We start from the raw sequence: 25209 nt of genomic DNA, 5'->3' as shown, positions 1-25209 counted from the left end.
GGTTCAAAATTGAAATCTATGACTTTTTAGAATTAAAAAAAAAAAAAAAAAAAACTGGCATATAGATTGCAGAGGTTGCGTGCATGAAAGAATTGGAGCGTGGGAAGAAACAGATCAGGCAAATCTTTTGAAGTCTGTCGGAGCCAAAACAAAGATTGGTGATAATAATGGAGACCCCAGGCATCCCTGGCACTGACATTTGTCTATTTTTATCGTATTTATGTTCTTCCAAGTGCTTAAAAAAGTAGAAGCAATAGCAATGTAAATTATAGTATTTATATGTTTAAAAACGCAGATATAGACAAGTTTAAAGAGCATTTGCAGAAGAGAATCATACTACGAACTTCCAAATATGTGTGTGCTCTGCCTCTTTAATTAATCAATATTTCTCTAGACATTTGACTGTCTCCGATAAAATATGTTATCTTTGCAGATTTTATTTCACCTATTTTCTTGAGTTTATTTATTATTATTATTATTATTATTATTATCATGGTTCTTAGATTCGGTATTGAGAGGCAGACGCCCTGTTTAAAAAGCAACAATTTCTTTGATAGTCAACCAAAATATTGCGTTTTGTTTTATCAAATCAAAATAATGAATAACATTATTAATTACATTCAAATGTTTATATGATATTGGGTCAAAAAAGACAATGAATGAATCATTTAAATAAGCGAAATAATAATTAAATCATAAATCATTAGCATAAGAAAAAAATGTAATGTGATTTGAAACTCAACTCAATTTATTGAAAAATAAAATAAATTATAAATATATTTAACAACTTAACATTTAGTTTCAAATACAATCAATTAATCTCGACTTAACAAACAAATAAATCGATTCGAAACAAATTTACACTTACAAAATATTCTCTTCAAATCTCATGTAATAATTTCAAATCAAACTTTCACGTTCATAAGCATTGTTAAACCAAATTGAAGGCACTTGTTACACCGATGGCGTTATACTTATAAACAATCTCCAAAATTTCAATGTCCAAAGCATTTTTAACAACATCATTGACCTCTTAATGATGCTCAAGCTCGGCTTGGTTAAAACTATTTTCAAGTTTTTCTTCAAGTTCTTTAACCTAAGCATCCTTTTCGTTCAACTCAGCATCCTTTTTCTTCGCCTTATCCTCTGATGAATCCTAAAAGATAGGTAAAACCCATAAAAAGTCTGCGAAGTCTTTTCAAAAATAAAATATTTGAAATTAGAGCATATCATTAACAAATTTTTTTATTAAAATATTATAATTATTCTATCAAAATAAAGGTTAATATAAAAATTTACTATTTATAAATATAAATTTCATATAAATTTTTAATAAATTTCACATAATTTTAAATCATAATTAATTAATCATACTATAAGTGATATATTCCCATTGAAAATGGGTATAGGTGGAAATTATTTGTAGAGAAAGAAGATGAGGAGGGGAAGAGGCAGGGAGTCAAGATTCTGCCACCAGATGACACAAAGCATGAGTAAAACCCTTGGTATTATCGTGTCCAAAATTTTTTAATTTTTTGGCGTTAAAATTTATGACTTAACTTTGACAAAGTTGGTTAGCTACCTCGGACATCTGGCTCGGCAGACTTTTTGTTAGATTTTTTAAAGTCAGTATCTAATCTTGAATAACTTACCTCTGTACAACACCTGGTCAAAAGAATTGTCACGAATTTATTCAGGACAAGTCTGAAAGAGATTTATACAAGTATCACGTCAGTTGTTCACCAGCTATTAAGAGCGGAAATGATATAATGTTTGATGAATTGCGGGTAAACATATTTGATTTTTATTTATTTGTTAAATTTAATAAATAATTATGAACAATATTTTAAAATTCATTAAATAAATAAATAAATCATAAATATAATAAACAACTTTTTGTATTTGATTCATTTGTTAATTTAAAAAATGAATATAAATAATGTTTAATTTATTAATTAAATGAACAAAATAAAATGAATTGATGCTTAAATTTATTAACACCGCTACCAGCCATTCAATTAATATTAATCTGAGAACGACCTGACACTCAGATGTTATTATATCGAATCATACCAACCTAAGGCTATATTGCATGCTGTTATCCGACCGAATCAACCTAAAGCATCGGTTACCTAGCAGCAATTACATTGGCACAAGCGTAGTTTTCTTAAGGGGAACTTGAGATGCTGACCCTACAATTCGACATAAAAATGTCACCGGAGGAATAGCTAACACCTATTTTGGTCTTAATAAGCGTCAACCTATGCACAAGCGGAATCACCTAATCTGAATCACCATACTCGTTGAAGGGGACAAAATGATGCGGATATATATCTTAGACATTAAACGCAAAATTGTCTTTTCACCAATGATGGGATATTTCAAGATTTATGGGGTACTTTGATCGTTTGATCGAGAGACATTTTGGTCATTTGACCTATCTTGTGTGGTAGATTGTTATTGACAGAAATTTTTACCATGCTCAGTCGAGATTCTCGAATCTGAGACTCTCACGATGACTGACTTAGATGAACACCTCATCTCATGCTCAATTCACCTTATCCAGTTGATGTGCCATCTTATCATTGGAGACCATTTTATTTACAGCAGGACATAGACCTTAAGGGAAAGAAGGGAGGCTTTTTAAAATCTCTTTAGCCACTAGGTTAAGACTAGGAATATTGAATATCTAATATCCCCAAATCAAAACATGATGATGATCAGTGCTCATGCTACGATATTAGAGGGAAAAAGGCACCGAAAATGTATGAATTCCTTAGCAGACTTAAGTAATATATCTTTTGCTGCAAAGGACAGAGATAATGCTTGTGAACATTGTGTGAGTGTGACTTGTGATAACTCAGAATGCATGGTGATATTAGAACAAGGGTGGCATCAAACGTTATTACCAATTCCGTTTTCTTCGCTGTACTTCAGTTTTTATTGTCCTTTTGTGGGTGCCCAACTAGTTGAAAATTTAATTGGTTAAAGTTCAAACTTCAAAGTAAGCAGATGACAGAACCTTGTCAAATGGTCCCTTTGGTTTACGCTTTGATAGGGGACGATTTCAGAAGGGGATGCAATGCAACTGAGAGGGATGGGGACGGGGGAGCAATTATTGAGGAAAATTTGTGAGAGATTCAAGAGTTGTAGCTGGGTTGGATGCATGGAGGTAGAAAGGGTGATTAGTGGCATGTGAATCTCGTCTTTTAATGTTTTGATGATGGAATTACTGGTTTTAGGGGTCCATTTGTTGGAGAGTTTTGACTTCACTTTGGGCTGCTGAGCATGTGCTAACTTGTGTTGGGTTTCGTTTTGCCTTGGAGCTTCATGATTACATTAGTGGGTGAGGACACGACACCCACAAAATAACCTTTTGAATCTTGGGTTAGATAAAGATTACATATGGATATGATTACCACTTTCTTCTTAAAAGGAGTGACTTGACTAAGCCAAATTAAAGCACCAACATTTGCATCATCCTTTCTTCCTTTCATCATTGATTTGGAAAAAGTTGGAACAAATTGTAAAAGCCATGGCCTTAATCTTCTTCTACCACAAAGTGACCGAAAAAGCTTTCCATACGGACCACTGATTGTATAATCACTACCACACGAACATCTTTTGATGCTTTTGCAGACAAATATACATTGACCATTGACTATAAATTACCTGTTGACTTGAAGTTTAAAAACAGTATCTAGAAAATTAAATGGTTGCTAGATTGGCAAAATTTGCGCTTCAATTTGGAGAACAAAATGAAATCCTGAAAAAAGGTGAACTGAGGTCAGATAGGCGAAGATGAACACGATCATCATGGTTTTGCATAAAGGAAGCAGGAGCAAGGGTCGAAAGGATCCTTTCATTATGCAAATTGTAAACTGTCAAGTTCCCCACTGCTTTCTTTTCCCTCCATATTCAAATTAAAGCTTGGGTTTCCTAGCTAGTTGTCGGGGCCATCAAGTGATCCACAAATTTCTTCTTATCTTGTATTATATTTGGTCAAATGCAACGAAAACCAGAATGGGAGAGAGATAAGGGTCATTATTACTCCATTGGTCGTGGGATATTCTTAAACAACTTAATATGACATTTTAGATGCCGTTTTGTTAAATTTTAAACATACATTTAATTTAAAATCAAATGACAATAAATAAAAGAGTAGGTTTTTGTTATATCTATATGTTCAGAGTTCTCTTGATAATAATTGATGTAAGATTCACTTGAACTTGAATATATAATAAAGATAATTTTCAGCTTGATTACTTGAAAACCTAAAGGATAAAAATCAAACCCAACATCTTTAGTAAGTTCATTACTGACATTTGAAATCTAAAGTCAACATTAAGGCAACCATGGATGACATTTGATCTGAGTAGCATCAATGCCTCTTAACATTGAATTCCTCGATCAGATATACAATCAGGACAGTCAACCATCCCCAACCAGATAGCATCAAGCCCATCAGACTTGCTAGTTCCCATGAGAATGTCATTTGGTAAATCAATTAGTATCTATAACAAATTTTCATTTGATGGTTGTATAAGTGATATTTTGATTTGAAATTATCAATAATCTTATATGAGTAATGTTATACTTTGATATTATTTTAGTTATGGTTTTAATCATGAATATCCCGATAAGATAATATTGGCCACAACATAAGATATATGAAGAGGAAGATATATTAGTAATGAATATAAGATTTATCATTTTTAAATAATCAAGAGAATATCTTAATTAATCTTAGCAAGGTTAACTCAAAGATATCTCTAACCAAAGTGAAATGAAGTTTTGTAATTATTCTAAAGCTTTCGAAGAATTAATTACTTAACTCGAGATTTAAAATGATTAAATTAATTGAATAGACACTAATTTATAATCAAAAGTTAAATTAAGATATTAAGTGATGAAAGCCTAAGAATTATACTAAAATGCTAAGGACACATAAGTTGTTTAAATCTTATTGACTTTTCTTAACAATTGAGAATGATTACTTATTATTAAATGACAATTATGATCTCTAAATATAAAAGTAATTAATCAGAGAATAAATAATCAATTCAAAAAGTTTGATTCATATTTCTAATCCAATTCAATTTCGAATTATAATCTTCATATTTATTGTCTACATGTTAAAAAATTTAATGAGTTACACACGTAAAAAAACGTGCAAATAAATTAAAAGGAATTGCCAAAGGCCCAAAACCTATTGAGAAGAGATCACGACCCACCATTCTATATAAACAACGTTATGTCGTCCCCCTCTATGGTTATTCATTCCATCGCATGTGTTGAGAGAAACTTAAAAAAACCTAGAGATGCAATCATTATTGTTACTAGTATAGTAATAGGCATATATTTTTCCCATTCTTGTTGAAGGTTTTTAAAATTTTTTTTTCATGTGGATTATCACTTAAAGCTTGAACACAATAGTTGTTGATTTGCTATAATCTAACTTGGTATTCTTGGAAAATTTCCCGAATTAATTAAAAGAGATAAACATGGTTCTGCTCTTGATGTTTTGATATATATGATTACATAACAATTTATCAATGAGATCCTTTATTTTAAGAATTGAAAATTTTTAAATTTCATTACATTATACTTGTTCTTGCTCGATAATTCCAATGGGCAAAAATTCTCATATTATATGACTTATTTAACTTATCCAAAAGAAAAAAAAAAATCCCATATCATATAACAGCTGTCTGGTGTTGATACAAAGGTAGTAGTGTATCTCCCATATGCCATATCTTCTGTTCCTCAATTACTTTTACTCACAGCCCTGGGATCTTGTATTATTGTTGTCACAGCAAATCCTGTAACGAGGGCAAAAAATGTTAAAAATAAGTAGTGATAGTGGATCCTCTGGCTATAGCCTATAGCCGTTAAGATAAAAGAATTAATCAGTATGAAGCTACCGTCAACCATAAGCGTTTTGGCTAATAAAATCTTAAATTAATTGTGGATTAATAACTAGTGACGTTAGGCATTTTTGAAAAACTAGAGTAGATCAATTTTATCATGCAATTCCGAATCTAATTCTTTTCTTTTAATATTATAATAATATTATTATTATATATAACAACTCAATTATTTGGAAAATATTTAAAACTGAAAAACTTGGGCTTAGCCCATTAGAAGCCCAACAGATGAATTGAATTAATTAAATAACCAAAAATAAAAAATAAAAATAAAAGGACAAAAAAATATATAATCCACTATATTAATATTACTGTAACTCTACCTGTAAGATTTGTGCGGTGGACGGTCCCTGCCAACATATTGTCTGATACGTTCCTGATAGCCAAAAATTCAGAAATGAACAACAGTTCCTTAATTGATTCATAACCATCGACCTCATCTAATTTACATGGAATTAGTGAAAGATTACTTAGAAAAAAAAAAAAAAAAGACTAAATCGCCATGAATCATAAACCTTGCTTATGGTTAGATCTGAAAATCAGTTGGAGATAAGCATTTCCCCAATGCACTAGTGCTAAATTTGAGCCAAAAATAGGCTTTGGATGTAATCGAAAATAATTAGAATACATAGAAAAGCAAGTTAAGGTCGTGCAAAACTCACATAACCCTCAATTTGCCAACTTGAATAAGATGAATTACTTCTGTGGGAATTGTTCCGCTTAAGTTATTGCTATTCAACCTCCTGTGGACAGTAATAGTTACATGAGGCTTGATATATATGAAAAACAGAGAAAATCATTTTTCTTTTTTGATTTTTCAGGAAAAGGTCAATGATAATGGGAAGCAATAATGCATTCTTGATAAGTAGAATAAGTATAAACTTACATGAATGACAAAGAAACCAGGTTTCCAAGAGAAGCAGGTATAGGGCCAGAAAGTTGATTATGGTTCAAACCCAAGCTGACAAGGTTAGTTAAATTACCAATCTCCGTTGGAATGCCCCCGCTGATATTATTGCCAAATACCTCCCTACGACCAAGAAAGAAAAGCAAAGTGATCAATGGGGTTTGGCTGCAAGAACCCTGGTTTTTCCATTACCATCACCGCGTATAAAATCCAGAAAAAGAAAAAGAAATTAAATACTAGGTCTTACAAAAATTGAAGATTTGGAAGAAGTCCAAGCTCTGGAACAAGGGGTCCTGATAGTCCCGCATTGCCCAGGTCCCTTCAAGAATCAAATCCAATTTTAAGTGACTATATAGAAATTAAAGTTGCATACACGGGAGCTGATGAGTTGCGAGTTGAGAGAGATGTATACATACACCCTTGTGACAGAGTTTTCGCTGTTGCAAGTGATGTGAAACCAGGTGCAAGGGTTAACGAGGGTAGGGTCCCAGCCCTGAAGAACATTGTTTGGATCGACCAATTTGGTTTTCCAGGCATGGAGAGCATCACCTAAATGTCCAATGTATAATCAATATAATTAGAGGCAGTAAGAGAGGCTAACATTAATTCTTTCGTTCAAATTCAAGGTCTCTGTTCGGAAACAAGCATTAAAATCCAAATTTGCCCATGGTGACAACAATGAAGTTGATATAAAATAAAAGGAAAATCAAATCAAATCAAATACTAGCATATAATTAAAACAAAGCTCAGCATTAATTATAGAACTCAGGAATCCCAGCGAGGTTTTTAGAATAGTACCTTCCGAATTGCAATCTACAACTACAACAATATTTATAACTGCAAACAAGATGAGGCAAACTAGAATCTTGGAAGCCATAACGATTGCAATCAATTGTACAAGTAACTTGAAGAAAGAGATCCCTTTGAGTCTGACCACAGGTTGCTTTTAGTAATTTAGTCTATACTACAAATCTTTCAAGCAAAATATATGGGTAATGAGGAAGTTAGGTGAGGATCAGACAGAAATTGCCGAGAAACCAAGGTTGACAAATCAAATAATAGTATTTAAATTATGAAAATGAGTTTGGGAAGAAAATCTGCCATTGCCGGCTTTCCTGTTCTGAATTTTGAACAATTCCAAGAACTTTAAGTTCATAACGAAAAGTCTTGCTAGTTTTTATTATTATTCAGAATCGCGTTTCAGTCATAATTGGACCCTATCTGAACTACTAGAAGGATTGGTCCTTGACTCATTCAAAGAGTGAACAAATTTTTTTTTAAATTTTTTGGTATTTGAAGTTGTAAAAATTAGTACACAATTATTAAAAATGTGAACAAATTTAAAACAAATCAACAATTATTTAAATACATGCGAAAAAATGAAACAAACTAGTTTATCACAAATTAAAAAAAAAAAAAAAGAGCGAAAGAAAAAATTACTCCCTTTCTACTTTTTCTTTATTTGGTTGGGAAAAGAAAAAAAGACAAAAAGACCGAATGAATTTGTACTTTTTTTTTTCTAAATTCAGTCTTTCTAAACGTAAGAGAAAACACATTTAATTGAAATTAATAATTTTAATTATAATTTTACCCCTAACATCTTTTTTTTTCTTTAATCTTTATTTTGTATTCTAAATATAATGATAAAGGTATTTGAAAAAATATCAAAGACATAATTTCGAGTCATATTTAAGAACAACAAAATGAATAGTTTTTCTACAATGGATATGATATTTTGCCAAAACCGCAGGTCCATTCCGTTTACCAAATTTTATGATGGAAAATTTTGAAGCCATGCATATTCGCAAAGCAAAACCTTTTCTGATTTATTGATTAAAGACCTGAGCAATGAACAGGAATTTTTGAAGCTTGACTTAAGCCAAGTTTATCAAGCTAAGCCTCAACTGTCTACTGCACTTTTTAAATCAGCTCCATCCATTCAATGCGGAATTTCTAACTAGTAGAGAGAGAGAAGCACATCAAGCCATGACCTTGAGTTGCGGGCCAAAAATCAGAGAATCAAGCCCATATTTTGATTCAGACCCTCAAAGAGCATCAAGACAAGCTACAAGCCCAATAGCCCAAACACTCTCCGCCCGTGCTGCTTTTGCCTACCACGATTATTGAAAATCAAAACGCCCCTCTGTGGCATTGCGGAGTCGGGAAAACATACCTTGGTGTTTTCTTCTTCTCCTTGTAACGTTGCAATGATAGCATTGCCTCTGTTCTGTGCCAGCAACTCAAGTCTCAAGATCAGCTTTGCTAGGTACTGCTGGCCTTGCTTGGTTAAAACTGAATTGAACATCGTTACAACTGCTAGAGCCTTTTGGTTTACCAAAAGCTGAACCTGATGATTTCTTTGCTATTGATAGGTCGTTGCTCTCAGCTGTGGTTGGTCTAATCCCTGAAATAGCTGCGAGATAATTGCTTTATTTGTTCTGCGTTTTTCAAGCACCATAATCAATACTCGAAAAGCCTTTAATGTTGGCAAACAAAGCTACCCATACTGCATCTATGAGAGGAGATTGCTGAGTCATATTTGCAACAATTTCCAATCAAAATTCTAATTGTTCTGATCTGATCCTACATACATCAAACAAAGAGAACCTAGGGCAAATAAACTACCTACAGGATCCTTCAAACAGTAATGTCAATAAAGGAAATTGGTTGGGTTTATGCTGGCTTCCATATCTCAAATTCAAAGAACTAATCCTTCCCATATTTCTTATCCACATGTTAAATTTTCAGAAACTCCAATAATGGATCTATATTTGATGTCTACATATGAAGTGCTTTTCGATCAATTATCCAAAACTATAAGAAAAGCAAGTTATATATAACATGACAAATTTTAAAACGTGATAAATTATAAATCAAGCAAGTAAAAAAGGAACAGTGTCTCTCTAAAACCAATCACCAACCGTCCAGTTAGAAGGTACTATAGATAATGCACTTTGCCGATACCAGTATATCTATCCGTTGGAAAGTATTAAATTCTTAATTCTAATAAACAATAATCAGAATTCAATCTCTGATATGTTCAAATACAAAATAATAATAATAATAATAATAATAATAATAATACACTTTGCGTCACCAAATGAACAAAAAGTATACTGCAAGCACAACAAAAAACAGTGAAAACAATAAGTAAATTTCAAATCAACATAAGTATGAAATTTACAACTAAAACAAACGGTTATGGGAAAAAATCACAAGAGATATTAATAAGAAGAGTGAAAATAATTAAATAATGAGGAGCATACATTATTGATTGAAGCCATGTCGTCTTGTGACTAAGGGTAGTTGATGTGGCACGTATCTCCCACCAATTTAGCATTACTCAAAGACGTCTCTCTGCCTGGCTACCCTCTTCCTCACCCCTCAATTGCCCTATCTTAAATCCCACATCTGTAACAAATTCTAATCAATTTACCGTTACTATTTAAAATTCTACTGCTACAAAGGATTTTCATAAAAAATAATAAATAAAAAAAAAATCAAATACCTGAGGAGCTTGACCATTTGGATTACCATTCCGCAACATCGCTCTCTTGCTTTTGCATCACACGCAAACAAGTAAAGTCTTGCATTTGATATAATATTTGAATATTAGATATTGATATTAGTTTAATATCATGATTTAAAATAAAAAAATATTTATTATTATTATACTATGAATATGATTATATGATTGATGATTACGGATTTAAAACCTTTATACATAGATATATGGTGGTTAAATTTAGTTTTATGATATTTCTTTTGAAACAAGCTTCCATGCTTTGTCTCATCTCTTAATTTTGAATTATAACATTCTTTTCTTATCTTACTCCCCTTGGATATAACTTAAGGGAGTTCTTTAAATAATATAATAGTTACATAAGTTAGAGTTAAGATAAAAATTAAGTTGTAAGTCCAAAACAGGAGATTTAAATCATTATAAAGGTGTCGAGGTGATTCAATAAGATGACTTTGGAAGTCTAATCATTGCGATCCTTAGATAAATATGCATGCCAGATATATATATTTGATATATGATAAATACTATGTATGTCAAATTAATATGTATGCTACATATATATATATATATATATATGTTTGATATATGATAAATGCCATATATGTTTAATAAGCATGAAAAGATTGTGCATATATGATATATGATAAAATCTTTGCATGCTAAATGAGAACTAAATCAAATTAAAAATCCTTTATAAAACATTAAGTTTATATTTTCAACATGATAAGCTGCCTTCCATTTGACATAACATAAATAAATGTCTCTACCAATAATGCTTGTTGAGTAAACTAGAGTCACTCATTGTTTTGAACATGTTTATGTTAAGACTAATGGGTCTTACTTAACTAACTTATATGATTTGGATAGGTAAATTCATTATCACATGAAGTTAGAGGTAAGGATTAGGTAAATCACATAAGATGTCATTTGACAAGGAATTGTCACCTAATTAATCTAAGAGTCATACTAGATGCAATTGGTAAGTAAAGTTATCTATTTATTTACTTATCATAACTTGTTGGCTACACTTAAGATTGTGGTAAACTAAATGGGATCTTAGCTTATTAAAAAAATTAAATTTTTTCAATTAGAAATGTGGGCTATTAATTTTAAAAAAATAGTGGGAGAAACTACCTACTAAATTTAGATTTTATCTATATTGGTTTTAAACAATATAACAAATACTTGATCATATTTTACAAATTTTTAAAAAATAAATAATAATTTGTCACTTTGAAACATACTTGACGTTAATAAGCACACTGGACGTAAATTTAACAATTGATTCATAAATCTAAATCTTGTCCTAAACCAAAGCTTTTTTTTTTCTTCCTTTTTTAACTCATTGGTATCTATAATCTTATTCCTTACAAATATGGTAATATTATTTGTCAAATATCCATTTATTTTATTTGTTTATATTGATTGTTATTGTTCTTTTTATTTTTTTATTATTTTTTATTAAAATAAGTGTTGATGGAAAGATGTTGAATTGCATCCATTAAAAGATATTATCCGCTTTGAAAGCTTTTTTATAAAATTACAAGTAAAAAAAAGTTATAATCATAATTAAATATTATATTCATATATAAAAAATCATTGAATAATCAATCAATAAAATTAAAATATAATTAGATAAATCAAATATAAAATTGAACCAAACTCATACACAATAAAATTTAAACTTAAAATCTCAAGATTATAATATCTCTTTCCTCACCACTAAACCATAGCCTTATTAATATAAGCTTTGAAAGCCTAATAACATGGTTTCACGATTTTATTCTTCAAAAAAGGAGTCCCAGGAGGTGAAGGATAAGTTATGTTTACTTAGATCTTTTTCTCTCAACTTTAGCCCTTAATTAAGAATGTGAATTATGCTTTTTCTAAGAACCAGTTGGACAACATTTTATAAGGTATTATATGTTTTAAGAATATGAGGATTTGCTCTCACGATTTTATTTTTTTGAAAAAAAAAAATTAGATAAGAAAAAGATAAGCCCTTCTTTATAAGCAACGGTCCGATCCTTGACTTTAAAAATGGATCTTTCCTCTCGACAATTACGAAAAGATTTTGTATTCATTTGCTAAAACAGAAAAGAAAATATTCATTTTCTATTCCATTTAATGGTTAAAACGTGGCACACAACAATAGGAAAGAGATAATTAGATTTTTTTTCTTTTAAATTTTGCTTTAGAGGTTAAGTAGACTTTGGGGAAGAATCTTGTTTGTTTTTCTTCAACATTATGTTGGAAATAATCATTGCTTCAAGAGAAACTGTTCAATTTGGCAGTGCCCATAAGTCAGACTCTGAATGAGTAACAAGAATAATTACAAGTTGAAAGTTAATTAAGGCAGGCCATGGAAATTTGTGAAAAAAATCGCGCCCTACTTATCATGTCTAGAAATTAGAACCCTAAATTGAGTGTAAGAATAGTGATTAATGAAAATGATGTGCACAAAGTATGAAATGCAGCCTCCCCTACATTTGCAATCCTATCAGTTTGATTTTCCACAAAGAAACAAGAACTGTTACAGCTACTTGATTTGGGATGCGGGAGGACCGACTTTGAAGAGAAATGACAAGAAAAACTTGTAAGCTACTTGCTATAGTAATTAGGAAACGTGAATCCATTTAATATTTGCAGGCCAGAAAAAAAATATAAAAGTCACCACAAAAATTTTCCATGCTATATCTATATTCTAGTATAATCCATATTTTCCCTTTTGGAGTATCTTGTTTACAGTAATACTTAAGGTTGATGAAAATAATAATGGACAGATCCATAAAATGCTTGAGAAGGAGGTGAATGGTAGGAGAAAACTAAGAAAAGAATAGTGCACATCGGCATAAATTCCATGTACTGATGATGCGCTAGGTCAATACAAGTGTTCTGATACACAGAGAAATTAGAATACTTAGAATAAAGCATGTCTGGGGAAAAAAAAATGAAACTAACGATAATAAAAGCCACACGTCGCAATCATCATCAATATTATTCTCTCTTTCTTTTACCATTAACCTCAACTCAGCTCCGGCTGGGACTTCAATGGCGCCCAAAACAAACGCAAAACATAAAGGGAGAAAAAGAAGTAATAATTCATTTGTCTAATATGCCATCATTCCACACCTCAAAATCTTTCAAATTCAAAAATATAAAAATAAAAAAAAAAGCTGGATCATGAATAAAGCAAGCTAATTAAGAAGATTGGAAAAGGGAGAAAAAAAACTAAAAAGAGAAAAGGAGACAGAGGATTCATGGACAACTACTTTCGGATCGATCAAAGTGAAGAAGTTGACCATTACATTTGGGGCAATCTTCGACTTGCTTGGGGACCATGAAATACATAAGACAGCTCTTGCAACCAGCCACAACCAAGACATTATCTTTGCCTTTCTCTGACCGATGTTGGCTGTTGTTCCTGTTGTTGTTATTACTGTAATGTCCTCTCTCTCTTGAAGAAGGAGATGACTCCGATGGTGACCCCTCACTGTCACATGATCTATCATCATCGTCTTCTTCTTCCTCCTCTTCTTCTGAGTAGAAATCTCCACTGTAATCAGCTGCTGTCCTTGGATCCTCCCTTGCTTTCATTCCATTCCTCCAGTTTATGTAGTAAATCTCCCCTGTCTGCCACATACCCCCCAGAACACCCCCATCAAACAGTAACATTGTAGCATCAATAAACCGGAACAAAGTACAAAAATCTTTCAAGTTTTAGAATGTGAAAACTAGCTGCATACCTATAACGTACCATCCTAAGATATATTGCTATCACATGAATCAGGCCAACTAGAATGAGTCTTTTTACCTCTTTTCATTTCGTTTTGCAAAAAAAAAAAAAAAAACAATAAAGACATCACATATTCACACGAACTTTCAAAAATTACAATAAACCCCTCAAAACAGCTTAATTGCTTTTCCTTCATGATTTAACAAAATTCATCCCAAAGGGAATTTATCTGGGTTTCAAGTGTTAAAGGTGTCCCCTTTCTTTTTCAATTCTAACCCCACAAGGAGGGATAAGCCGTAAATCAAAAGAGGTGAAAGAAATGGGACAAAGAGAAAAGCAAAAGGAAGGTTATTCTTTTATTAGGGTTATGGTCTGAAACCCTACGGTTAGTCGCTTAGCATGTGTGTAGGAGAAAGGGAGACCATCAGGGAAGCAATAAATACAAGAACAATGAAGAAAAAGCCATTAAGGAACAAAAGCCAAAAATACACAACAAAGGAAAGAGCAAGATCTGCCATGGGTTTCGCATTAATTGCGTCTGAAATACGAAAAGGACTAAAAACTGTTGTAACCAATTCAAATAATGATAGAAGAGAAAAATAAACAAAAGAAAAGAAAACAAGTAATACTAACAAAAACAAAACAAAACAAAAGAAAGAACCTTTAGATCAAGGCATTGTTCCCAATGGTAAGGAAGAGAGAGATGGGAGTTGAGCTCCAAGCTAGTGTCAGAACCGGTGTTTGGAAGGTTGTTATCATCTGATGTCAAAGACCTCCCTATTATCCCTTCTTCAACGCCACCTCCGCTGCTGCTGCTTCTTCTTTCTTGGTTCAAAGAACAGTTTTGTAAAGACCTCTCCAAAGATTCTGTGATCGTTGCCATGTTTGGTGCTGTCATTACTAATCCAAAAGTCCCACCAAAAAAACAAGAAACGATGACAAATTGAAAGAAGGGAGAAGAAAAAGAAAGAGAGAGAGAGATTAGGAGAGGTCGGATTTTGAAGAGAATACTTATGGAGACCATAAAATAAGGGAGGGGAAAGAAGGGTTTGTTTGTGTTTGAGAGATGATAACTAATAAGAATTCTCTCTTTTTTTTTTTTTTTTTTTGAATCTGATAATAAGAATTCTTCTTGGGTGGGTCGAACTAGAAACACAAAGACTCACGCTCCATTGTAAGTGCGCGTGGGAATATAGGACATAAACCCTGGGTGGGCCCACATCTGTCTGCACCCACGTCTGTGCATTGGCGTTTAAAAGCTCATAAAGGCGCAGTGGAGGCGCGTGACACCAAACAGTAATGCTCCCCCGGCCCGTTCCGCCTCTCATTACTGAAAAAAGTAAAAAAGTGAAAAAGGCTTAGGCTCGGGGAAACCTTTGGTGGGGTTAAAAATTTTTCAAAAGCAAGATTTTTTTTTATTTTTTATTTTTTTAGAAAGAAGAGATATCTAAGTTAAAAATGATGTTACCAAAAAGAATGCTGGAACTTTATTTATCAGTTTCTGGATTTTGAATGAGAAAAAAGAATCCATAAGTTTTCTATACATGACAATTTTTTTATTTTTTTGGTTTTAGTTAGTTTTAAAATGTGAGAAAATATGAATTACTTTTTGGGTTGAATTTTATTTGAGAGAATTTATTGTTGTATAAATTTTTAGGCATAACAACTGTTATTTTTTTATATTTAATGGATTTTGTGGTGTGAGAAAATGAAGTTTTTTTTTAGTTGGATTCTATTTGAGAGAATATTATTGTATATGGGTTTCTTTTAGATGCTTTTATAAAATTGTTTTATTTGATACATAAAATAAAATTGTAATATTAGTTTCTAATTTTTCATCAAATTAGAATTTTTTTTTATATGTGTAACTTTTAATTTTTTTATTTGATACATAAATACAGATATAATGCACTTACATACTTTTAATTTGATTTAAAAATATCTTTAATTCTGTTTTTATAATATATTTTTTAAAAAAAATTATTGACCTCAACCATCCCAATCAAAATGGCGCTGCAACACTAGCATATATATATATATATATATATATATATATATATATAAAGTTGGGTGGAATTCTTCTGCTCCTCACTTGCTTTTTGGACGCGCAAAGTTGTTTCTGCCGTTGAAAAAATCCTAGCTTCAAAGAACGCAAAGCCAGGCTGTTTGTGAAAAGCCCCAATTCATTTATTTGGGGCTTTCAAGATTAGGATAAATTTTGATGAGAAAAGTAAGGGAAACATCTATGAAGTTGAGCAATCTAATTTAACTTTTTTTGTAATATAGATGTAAATTGGAGTCCAAGTTCAAGATTTCAAGCAAATCTAAATTTCAGATAAATTTGTAAACTCTTATCCAAATTGATAATATATGCTATTGAACTGATTGATGTGTTACGCTTATAATTATAACACTTGGGCAAAAGTCAAACAATTTAAAAAAACATTTAAAAGTCAAATCCCCAATTTGCAAAAGCTTGCGTGAATTATTTTCGCCAAGTATTGAACCTTTAATTGCATCATTTTAATCGCATGTAGACAAGTTTCGCCAAATATTGTACAATTAAATGTGAAACATTTAAGAATTTGTTTGGTTTAGAGGGAAAGAAGAATGAAGAAAAGATGATAGAATGAAAAATTATTAGTATTGCTCCGGCAAATCAATGGCATTTCCAATCCTTCTATGGAACATTGGAGAATTTTATTTTTCAAAAGAAAAAGATGTACTCAACTTGGCCCTGTTCAATGATTCGATGATTTTGAAAATTTTTTTTAGTTACTTCTAATAGGAATGATTTACCACATAAAAAAAAATTTATAATCCATGTGTAACATAAACAAACTCATCAAGCGAAGCAACAGTAGTTAAGGCGAATTGGGGTGAACTGAAATTTAATGATGATCTCAATCATAGACACAAGTTAAATGGACAAAAATGTAAGGCAAGAAAGCACAAGTGAATCTGTGAATGAGTATTGATTCATGAATGGTTTTGACAGCGGAAGAGTTATAAATGGACAAAGAGAAACGGACGAGCATGTATAGTAAGAGTCGACAGGGCGAATGTATTGGGGGAGACGCCCCTGGGAAAAAACAAAAATTTTTTTGCTAGTTTTAACATTTGCAAAGTAGTATCATAGATTAATGTTCACGAGATGGGATGATGGAATTTGGATGGGGCCGTTCGCTGGCTGGCCGGCCACTGCTGTGTTTGAATACGAATTCTTGTAGTAGAGGCCCATTACCAATCGTATTTTTCCTGATGTGGAATCTCTTCTGAACTATCTTCAGTCCCTGACACCATTTGCCATTTGCCATTTGCCATAGCCAGCCCTTTTCTCTCTCTCTCTCTCTCTCTCTCTCTGCACCCCTGCACTGCACAAATATTCCCTTCTAGTCTGCCTTACCCAGCTGTGCTTCTTGGGATTTATCATTTTTTTGTATTTGCATTCTCTGCATATTGCTGTTAAGTAGAATTTTTTGGCCAACTTCAAATTTTAAATTTTCAAGACAGTTATCTCCAACAAAATTTAAATTTCAAAGCAGTTGTTGTTATACACTTGTATTTTGATTTTCTTTTATTTTTAAAAAAGAAAAAAAAAGATTATTCTTCTGTTCTTGCTCAAAAAAAAAAAGATTTTCTTTCCTCTTCACTTTTTTAAGAGAGAAACAAATATAAACTTTATTTAAATTAAAGAATAAGGTTTTGTCCATGTCCGATTTGCGAGTTTCCCTATTCATTCCCTGCACCTTAAGTGATGATGATGGATTTAATTTAATCTTTCAGAACACGAAGGAGACATTCCCTAGTGGTTTCGGCATGCTTCATGCCAATGCCTCTGCCTAGGCATTTTGGTTCAATATTTCTTTAATTATTTTATTGGAAGGAATGTCTTAATGCTTCCTTTCCAATTTAACATCTTTTCTCTCGGATATCCTGCTTATTCTATTACCATAATAATTAATACATGAGATGAAGAGTAGCAGCCAGAGAAAAAGAAAAGATGTAACTCAAGGCCCAAATAGAACAATGGGTTTACGAAGTCCAATTAAGTATGTGGAATTCAATGGAGATAGGGGTAGCTCGGGATGAGCGTTTCTTAAACAATCTGTTTGAGGTCTAATTAATATGATAAACAGCTCGGAGATTTAACTTTAAAAAAAAAAAAAAAGAAGTGCTCGAGCAAAGGCTATATTGGAATGTAGAATGTTGTTTGGGGTAATTGAAGATGGAAGAATTCTCCAGCTCAAAAAGTTCATGAAATTTCTAATTAATGTGGAATTGGTGGAGATTCTAGACTCATTTTTCTCATAGGATGGTGGCCACACAGGAGCCGTTCATGGAATTGTCAAGGGCTTGGCAACTCTCGGCAAGTCAAACTTGGAGCTAATGCAGAAATATCGTCCCTCCGTTGTTTTTCAAATAGATGGTACTAAACAAATAAACAATTTCAAAAACAAAAAGCGTGAGGAATCGTTTTTTTGGACTAAATAACAGTGAAATCAGACCAAACAATGGTCCTCAGCTTAAGCCATGTCAACTGTCTCTTGCTTTTTGGACTAAATAACATTTTTGTCACCCAATATGAATAAGGAAGAAGCCGCAGCCCGCAAGCCTAAAGCTTTTGCTTTATGATTTCCACCCATTTTTTTTCCTATTGAAAGAGAAATAAGAATGACCAGCTACTGAAAAATTTTCGTTGTCTCTATCTCCAAAGCACATTTTAAGCTTGCGGTGAAATGGCTTATTACATAATCATGTGTTCCAGTGCGACAATACTACTGCCAAGCACAAGCACCTTTAGCCTTTGCTCGATACTATGAATAGAAAAATGAAAATTAAGGTAAAAAATTTGAAGATAAGAAAAGTGGAAAGATGACAAATAGAATTTTTTTTTTCATTGGTTTGCTCGGTAAGAAAGATGAAAAAGCTGAAAAGAATTGTAATTTTCTTTTTATCCATTACTTGATAAAGTTGAAAATAAAATTATATAATTTTACTATTATAACATTTTAAATTAAGATAAAAAAAATGTTAAAATGATAGATAATTTTATAAATATGCAACACTTATTTGCACTTCTCTCATTTTCGCTCCTTTATTATTATTATTTTTTATTTAGAAACTTTTAAAGTAGAATGTTATAAATTGTTTCCATGAATTTGATAGATTATTTGCATCTCATTTAATAAATTATAAATAAAGAAGTTAATTCTCAATTATAAATTAACATATATATGATTAAATAATCATGCGACAAATTTAAAATACAATGTGAAAGCACTAAATAAAGTCAAGTACATAGATGAATAAATCATAACCAAATAAATATAAATTAATATTAAAAAATTTATTTGAATTATTTCATCGAGTAGGCTTTTGTCATATACATGAACATCTTAACACATAAACATTATAATTTTTAAACTACAACTTACTTTGTATCTTAATAATAAGAAAAAAGTAATAACAATGTTACCTTAGTTGAACTAAACTGAAAAGAATTTTAATAACATTTGAAGATTTCTTTAATTATTTTAATTTAAAACAAAGAAAAGAAATTCAAAGTTATCAAATTAGTCGTGCTTTTGGATAGTATTATAGAGAAATTATTAGTAACTAATAAACCGGATCCACTCAAAATTTTTTAAATAATAATAATAATAATCGGGGTCTAAGTTCTTATATTGAATTGTAATTTTTTTTTATATTAACTATAATAACAAATTGCTTTTAGGCAACAAAATCAAATCTATTTTTTATTATATTTTAAACTTCGCTAAGTACACAAGTTGAAATATCTGTGTATTTTCCTTTGCGTCATGATGAGTATATTAAAGTTTAATTATTTTATAGTATTACCTTTTTCAACTTATCAATCGCGTTCATAAAAATATTCCAAATGAGTTAAATATTAATTTTTATAATTTTTCATTAAATAATGTAAACTAAGACTATTAAAAACAATGCATTGCTTTAAATTCTTATATATTAAGAATGTTTAATCCTATTCTCAATTATCAAACCAATTAAGTTCTAAATGATACAAACAAAAGAATTCCTAACAAATTTACCTCACATGTCAATTAAAACAAAAAAAAAATAAATGCTATTAGCTAGGTTTACGAATGATTTACTGCCTATGCTAATTTTTCACGTCTCAAAACAGTTTATAGTAATTATATTTAATTTTATCTTATATTAAATATACCCTTCTTTTTTTTTAAGCCATAGTGGCCAAAAAAAAAAAAAAAAGAGAGCTTGCCACAACAAAACAATTGGCTATTTTAATGACAACATAATGGTACAAAATGTCATGGTTGAAGATGATCATCGAATTCAAAGTTGTGTTTGATAAATAATAAGGATACCATGCATATTGTGTTTCAATATGAGTCTAATAAAGAAATATATTTAATTAATTAATTGATTGATAATTGATTATTTCAATAACAAAATTAAAATTAAAATTAAATGATAAAATTTAATAAAAAATTTTTAATCAATGATTTCTAATACTTTTAAAGTTAGCACTTTTATATAAAAATAATAAATGATATAATGTTCATACAACGACCACAATGGATTTAGGCTTTTAATTTAGGCTTATACCTTTACACAAAAGCATAAAGCCACTTTCTAATCAATAGTAAATAACACTGGCTAGGGAATTAAACCATAAAAGAGATGAGATAGAGAATAGGGTGTGTGTATAAATATATATATATATGTATAATTAATAGAACTACATGGATCAACCGATATTCAACACCGGTGCTATAATTACCAAACTTTCTAGTCGTTTTAAGTAAAAGTTCCAGTCCCAAATTCCTTTGATATATACATGCTAGTCAATTTAACAAATGCCAGGCATATTTTTCCAACAGCAAGAACCGAAGGCGCGATCAAGGTTAGCCGTTGCAGCGGGTGCTGGTGAAATGTTTTGTTCATAGTCAAGAGCCGTATTACCGTCTGTCATGCCACCGGGCGATGACCCATTAGACATACGAGTGGTCTTGATGTGCCACTCCGGCAGTGGCATCGATGAGGGGAAACTGTTGAGTAAGCTAAGCAAGTCATCATCCATGGAATTCATCTCTTCTTTGCTTTCATCACTTGGTTGTATCATCCCTATTGTATTTGATAAAATTTGATGAGCTGAAATATAAGTTGAACTATATACATTATACGTATCTTCTTAGCTTACCCCAAACCGAAGATCATGACCACTTACCTATCGACGACTGAGAAAGGCTAAAATCATCCCACCACTTTTCAACATCGCACTTACTACCGTTATCTTCCCCTTCCTTCTCCACATTAGCTGCATCCATAATGCCTTTGCCCTTATCAATGACTTGTGGAAATTCTTCACCATCTTTGTTTCTCTCATTGCGAGACAAGGCCCGAGACTCCACCAAGAGAGCATCCAACAAGCCACTACTGCCCTCGGGTTCACAGTAATTGTTTGTGTTGTCTGAAGATGTAAACCGACAAACACCACCACTGCTTGCGTAAGAAGAAGTAGGAGTACTTGTTCGTTGTGGTAGTGTTTGGGATGAAGCAAGCTCCGCTTTCAACCCTGGATCTGGAACAAAGTCGATTGGCTGAGTTTGAGCTCCCATTAGCAATGAGCTAAAGCTTAAAGAGTGCTCAAAACTTCCGGAATTGAACTGGAATGATGGCGCTGGCAATTGGGCAGTTATGTTTTGGTTATACAAATTTGAGGATGAAGATACAAATGGAGAACTAGGGGGAAGAGCAAAACCAATGTTATTGCTACAGCTGCCAGCATAAATGTTGGAGTAAAATGAAGGGATGGCTTGATGCTGTCCAGCTGATGAGGAATTCATGGAATCTAACAAGGAGAGAGATGAAATATAATCGTGCCTTTTACCCTGAGAAGAGGAAAGGAAATTAGATGATAATGAAGAAGAGCTAATTCCTTGATATTGTTGAATATGTTGTTGTTGTTGTTGTTGGAGAAGAAATCCAGCCACTTCTTCTGCTACTTGTTGAGGGTAAACCGGTAGCCCGGCTCTTTGGCGTCTCTTCAATCTTGTATTCCAGTAATTCTTGATCTCATTGTCAGTTCTGCCAGGTAACTGTAGGAAACAAAAAAGATGAATTATAGCGGGGAGGTAGAGGGAGATATCAGAGAATAATTAAGGAAATTAAGAACAACAAATTAGGAATATGGAGGTACGTGGGCCTAGAGAACTATACATGCCCTTTAAAAGAAAAAGAAAATGAAAATCTAATGGTGTGTACATAAACAAATGATCTCAAAATACCATAAACTCCAAATTAAAGGTAACAATCAACATCAAATGGTAAAAATTAAAAGGATAGACAAGAGAAATAATGGTGATGCAAATTATCAATGGAAAACATATACAGAAAACAGCAAGACTTTTAAATAATTTAAGAGATCACATGAATGGAGAATTACCAATAAAGAAACAGAAGATTGGCAAAAAAATAAAAGAAGAGAAATAGAAGAGCAGTAGGTTAGAAATCATATATGTAGTAGCCGGCCCGATCATGTATATCCATCTTTCTCTCTGTATAAATATATATATATATATATATAGGACCGAATGCGTGCAAATTTATATTATCAGAAAGATAAATGCATGTACCTGAGCGGCCATACGAGCCCATTTGTTGCCAAGTTTAGCGTGAAGTTCGATGATGATCCTCTCTTCTTCAGGAGAAAAGGAACCTTTCTTGAGATTAGGCCTCAAATGATTAGCCCATCTCAACCTACAACTCTTTCCACACCTCATCAACCCGGAATTCTTCTGCACAGCATTCCAATTTCCTTCTCCGTGCATCTTCACATACTCCATCAAGATGGCATCTTCGGCAGCCGTCCATGGGCCTTTTTTGAGGCCATGGGTACTTATCCTATCCGAGCTCACACCGGCGCTGTTGCTTTTCATGGGGCTGGGGGTTGGTAAAACCAGTATCAGGCTATGATCAGCGTCAGCCACCACCAAGGCAATTAAGTTACAATCCTGTATATTTATGTTATTGATGCTTACATATATATATATATATATATATATATATATAACTGCCTAAATGTATATTACATATATTTGGATGCAGGCTGGCTTTGGTTTAAACTATAAGCGCTTAATTGTTTTACGTAATGTTTAAAGCAAAGAGTATGATCATTATGTTTATAATTGAAATTTGTATGTTGAGAGTTCTCTCCTCTCTCAATTCTCAAAGGAGGGAAGGAGAGGAGAGAAAGAGTGCATATAATAATAATAATTATTATTATTTATTATTCTTTCGGATTAATTTGTTTGGTGTTATGTTTCCTTTAATATTATTTGGAGGTGGTATTAGGAGAAATTAATTAACAAAACAGAAAGTATAGATTTAGAGAGAGAAAGACAGATGTAGAAAGAGATAGAGAGATTAGAATTAGATTAATTCCAGAGCGAGCCGAAGCAGAAATTAAATTAGTGTCCGAGAAAGAGGCCACAGCAGAAGCAGGTTTTGGGACATCGAGGGCACAACAGAAAAAACAAAAGCATTATCCATTGCCCATTGCCATTGGTATGAGCTTTCATTTCGCTCCGCTTTGTATGCTTTGTGCTACGTCTCTAATACTATACGTCTTTTTTTTTTTTGGCTATTTTCTCTTCTTTCGTAATTCTCCTTCTGCATTCATACGCTTCTATTTATTTATTTAATTAATTTTTTTCTTTTATTTTTCTTCTTAATCCATTCCTTAAAACAAATATTTATTTTCATCACAATCGCAATTCACATCAACAAATATATTATTTTATATTTAATTTGCACCATTCAACATTGATATTAATTTCAATGTTTTAACTCAACTCCCCTCGAGGCAAGGGTGTCTTTGGTATGTATTAGCTCTAAATATTTATTTTGATTATGAGATCGCTTATGATATAAATATTTATTTATATATATGAGAAAGCCATTTTAGAAATGCTACTCTAACCATTAAATTCTTTTGTATTATTCAACTTTAAAATTGCTTCTTTAATTTTAGGCTTTTATTTTATTTCCATAAAAACAATATGCATTAATCCACCAACATTAGATATTTAATTACTTTCCATTTAATCTACTATTCATTTTGACCAAATTTAATTTCACATTTAAGTTTTATAATTTAAAAACTATTTTAAGACATTTAAAATATTCTTTTCCCACCGACGTAACGGTTTTGAGACCGTCAGACGTAAATGAGTTTTAAAATCAAAATAAATGAGAGAGTCATCATCAATCTTTGTTAAGGTGTGATTGGTCATCCAAAAATTTATCTTTTTAATAAAACAATAAAAAAGGGTTAAAGTTTATCAAAAAGATAAATTTTGGTCTACGAAAAATCAGGTTGGATCTGGAAGTCGATTACGTGTGGAGAATGATTAGCACCCCCACAACGCTCATAAATTGGTACCATTTAATTATGTGCTATTTTCGGTGTTAGATAAAAATTGTTTTAACTTGAAATTTAATACTAATTTTCTTCATTTTAAAAAAATATTTTTGCTAAAATTTTTATTTAGAAATATTGAGAAAATCTTTAAGTTAAAGAATTATCTTAAAATTTTTCAACATCTAGACAGAATTTAAAATAACTCTTTTCGCTTAAAATTTAACACAACAATCCTTAAAATTAAATAACACTCCTTATAGAAAATTGTTGGAGACTTTCTAACATCTAGGTAGAGTACCAAGAATTATTTCTTTTAAAATGTTATTTTTATTTTATTTTATAATATAACAAATTTTTTAAAAAGTATTATTCTTTTTTTATTATAAAATATTTTTATTACCAAGTAATAAATAAAAATTAAAGATAGAATAGTACAAATAAATACTGATAATAACATGCTAACGTATGTATATCAATGAATGTTATGTAGGATGAGATGCAATTTAAAAGTTAGATTCTTAAGTATAATGAGGTCACCCCGACTCTCCAACATCTAGGTAGAGCTTAGGTGTGACTGTTTATTTAAGATCTCAATTTACTGTTATACTTTTTATTTATTAATCTTATTATTAATGCGAATTACGAAATCGTGTGAAAAGACTTAACGAAGTAAAATTTCTTAAATAC

At 31.5% G+C, this 25209-nt stretch overlaps 3 protein-coding genes across 4 annotated transcripts; all 3 read right to left on the bottom strand.

Moving 5' to 3' along the window:
* Nucleotides 1-5631: 5631 nt before the first annotated feature.
* On the bottom strand, nt 5632-7953 carry LOC111318436 (leucine-rich repeat protein 1-like). Of its 2 annotated transcripts, XM_022921306.2 has the most exons (7): nt 7633-7937; nt 7251-7383; nt 7082-7153; nt 6814-6957; nt 6590-6670; nt 6251-6303; nt 5632-5822 (listed from the first exon to the last, which is right to left on the bottom strand). In XM_022921306.2, the coding sequence occupies exons 1-7, from the start codon at nt 7709-7711 to the stop codon at nt 5767-5769; spliced, it is 618 nt and encodes a 205-aa protein (XP_022777041.1). In that variant the 5' UTR covers nt 7712-7937; the 3' UTR covers nt 5632-5766. The 2 variants fall into 2 exon arrangements, with proteins under 2 accessions (XP_022777041.1, XP_022777042.1); XM_022921307.2 differs by lacking the exon at nt 6590-6670 and having other exon boundaries at nt 7633-7953.
* A 5481-nt stretch (nt 7954-13434) lies between these two features.
* Nucleotides 13435-15253, bottom strand: LOC111318434 (protein CURLY FLAG LEAF 1-like). Its single transcript, XM_022921302.2, has 2 exons — nt 14755-15253; nt 13435-13990 (listed from the first exon to the last, which is right to left on the bottom strand). The coding sequence occupies exons 1-2, from the start codon at nt 15115-15117 to the stop codon at nt 13616-13618; spliced, it is 738 nt and encodes a 245-aa protein (XP_022777037.1). The 5' UTR covers nt 15118-15253; the 3' UTR covers nt 13435-13615.
* Nucleotides 15254-20830: 5577 nt separating this feature from the next.
* LOC111317654 (transcription factor MYB101) lies at nt 20831-23110 on the bottom strand. Its single transcript, XM_022920094.2, has 3 exons — nt 22736-23110; nt 21328-22198; nt 20831-21224 (listed from the first exon to the last, which is right to left on the bottom strand). The coding sequence occupies exons 1-3, from the start codon at nt 23036-23038 to the stop codon at nt 20950-20952; spliced, it is 1449 nt and encodes a 482-aa protein (XP_022775829.1). The 5' UTR covers nt 23039-23110; the 3' UTR covers nt 20831-20949.
* Between the last annotated feature and the right edge of the window lie 2099 nt (nt 23111-25209).

The sequence above is a fragment of the Durio zibethinus genome, chromosome 2, assembly GCF_047325235.1.
Source record: "Durio zibethinus cultivar Kanyao isolate XHJ-2024 chromosome 2, ASM4732523v1, whole genome shotgun sequence".
NCBI classification, from domain to species: domain Eukaryota; kingdom Viridiplantae; phylum Streptophyta; class Magnoliopsida; order Malvales; family Malvaceae; genus Durio; species Durio zibethinus.
The sequence above is the reverse complement of the archived record's forward strand: the minus strand, read 5'-3'. Positions and strand labels throughout refer to the sequence as shown.

Coding starts and splice junctions, on each gene's coding strand:
- LOC111318436 (XM_022921306.2), bottom strand. CDS start 7,711: ATGGCTTCCAAGATTCTAGTTTGCCTCATCTTGTTTGCAGTTATAAAT. Junction 7,154..7,250: donor GAAAACTCTGTCACAAGGGT/GTATGTATACAT, acceptor TGATTCTTGAAG/GGACCTGGGCAATGCGGGAC. Junction 6,304..6,589: donor GTTGGCAAATTGAGGGTTAT/GTGAGTTTTGCA, acceptor TTTGGCTATCAG/GAACGTATCAGACAATATGT.
- LOC111318434 (XM_022921302.2), bottom strand. CDS start 15,117: ATGGTCTCCATAAGTATTCTCTTCAAAATCCGACCTCTCCTAATCTCT. Junction 13,991..14,754: donor AACAATGCCTTGATCTAAAG/GTTCTTTCTTTT, acceptor GGTATGTGGCAG/ACAGGGGAGATTTACTACAT.
- LOC111317654 (XM_022920094.2), bottom strand. CDS start 23,038: ATGAAAAGCAACAGCGCCGGTGTGAGCTCGGATAGGATAAGTACCCAT. Junction 22,199..22,735: donor GGGCTCGTATGGCCGCTCAG/GTACATGCATTT, acceptor TGTTTCCTACAG/TTACCTGGCAGAACTGACAA. Junction 21,225..21,327: donor CCTTTCTCAGTCGTCGATAG/GTAAGTGGTCAT, acceptor CAAATACAATAG/GGATGATACAACCAAGTGAT.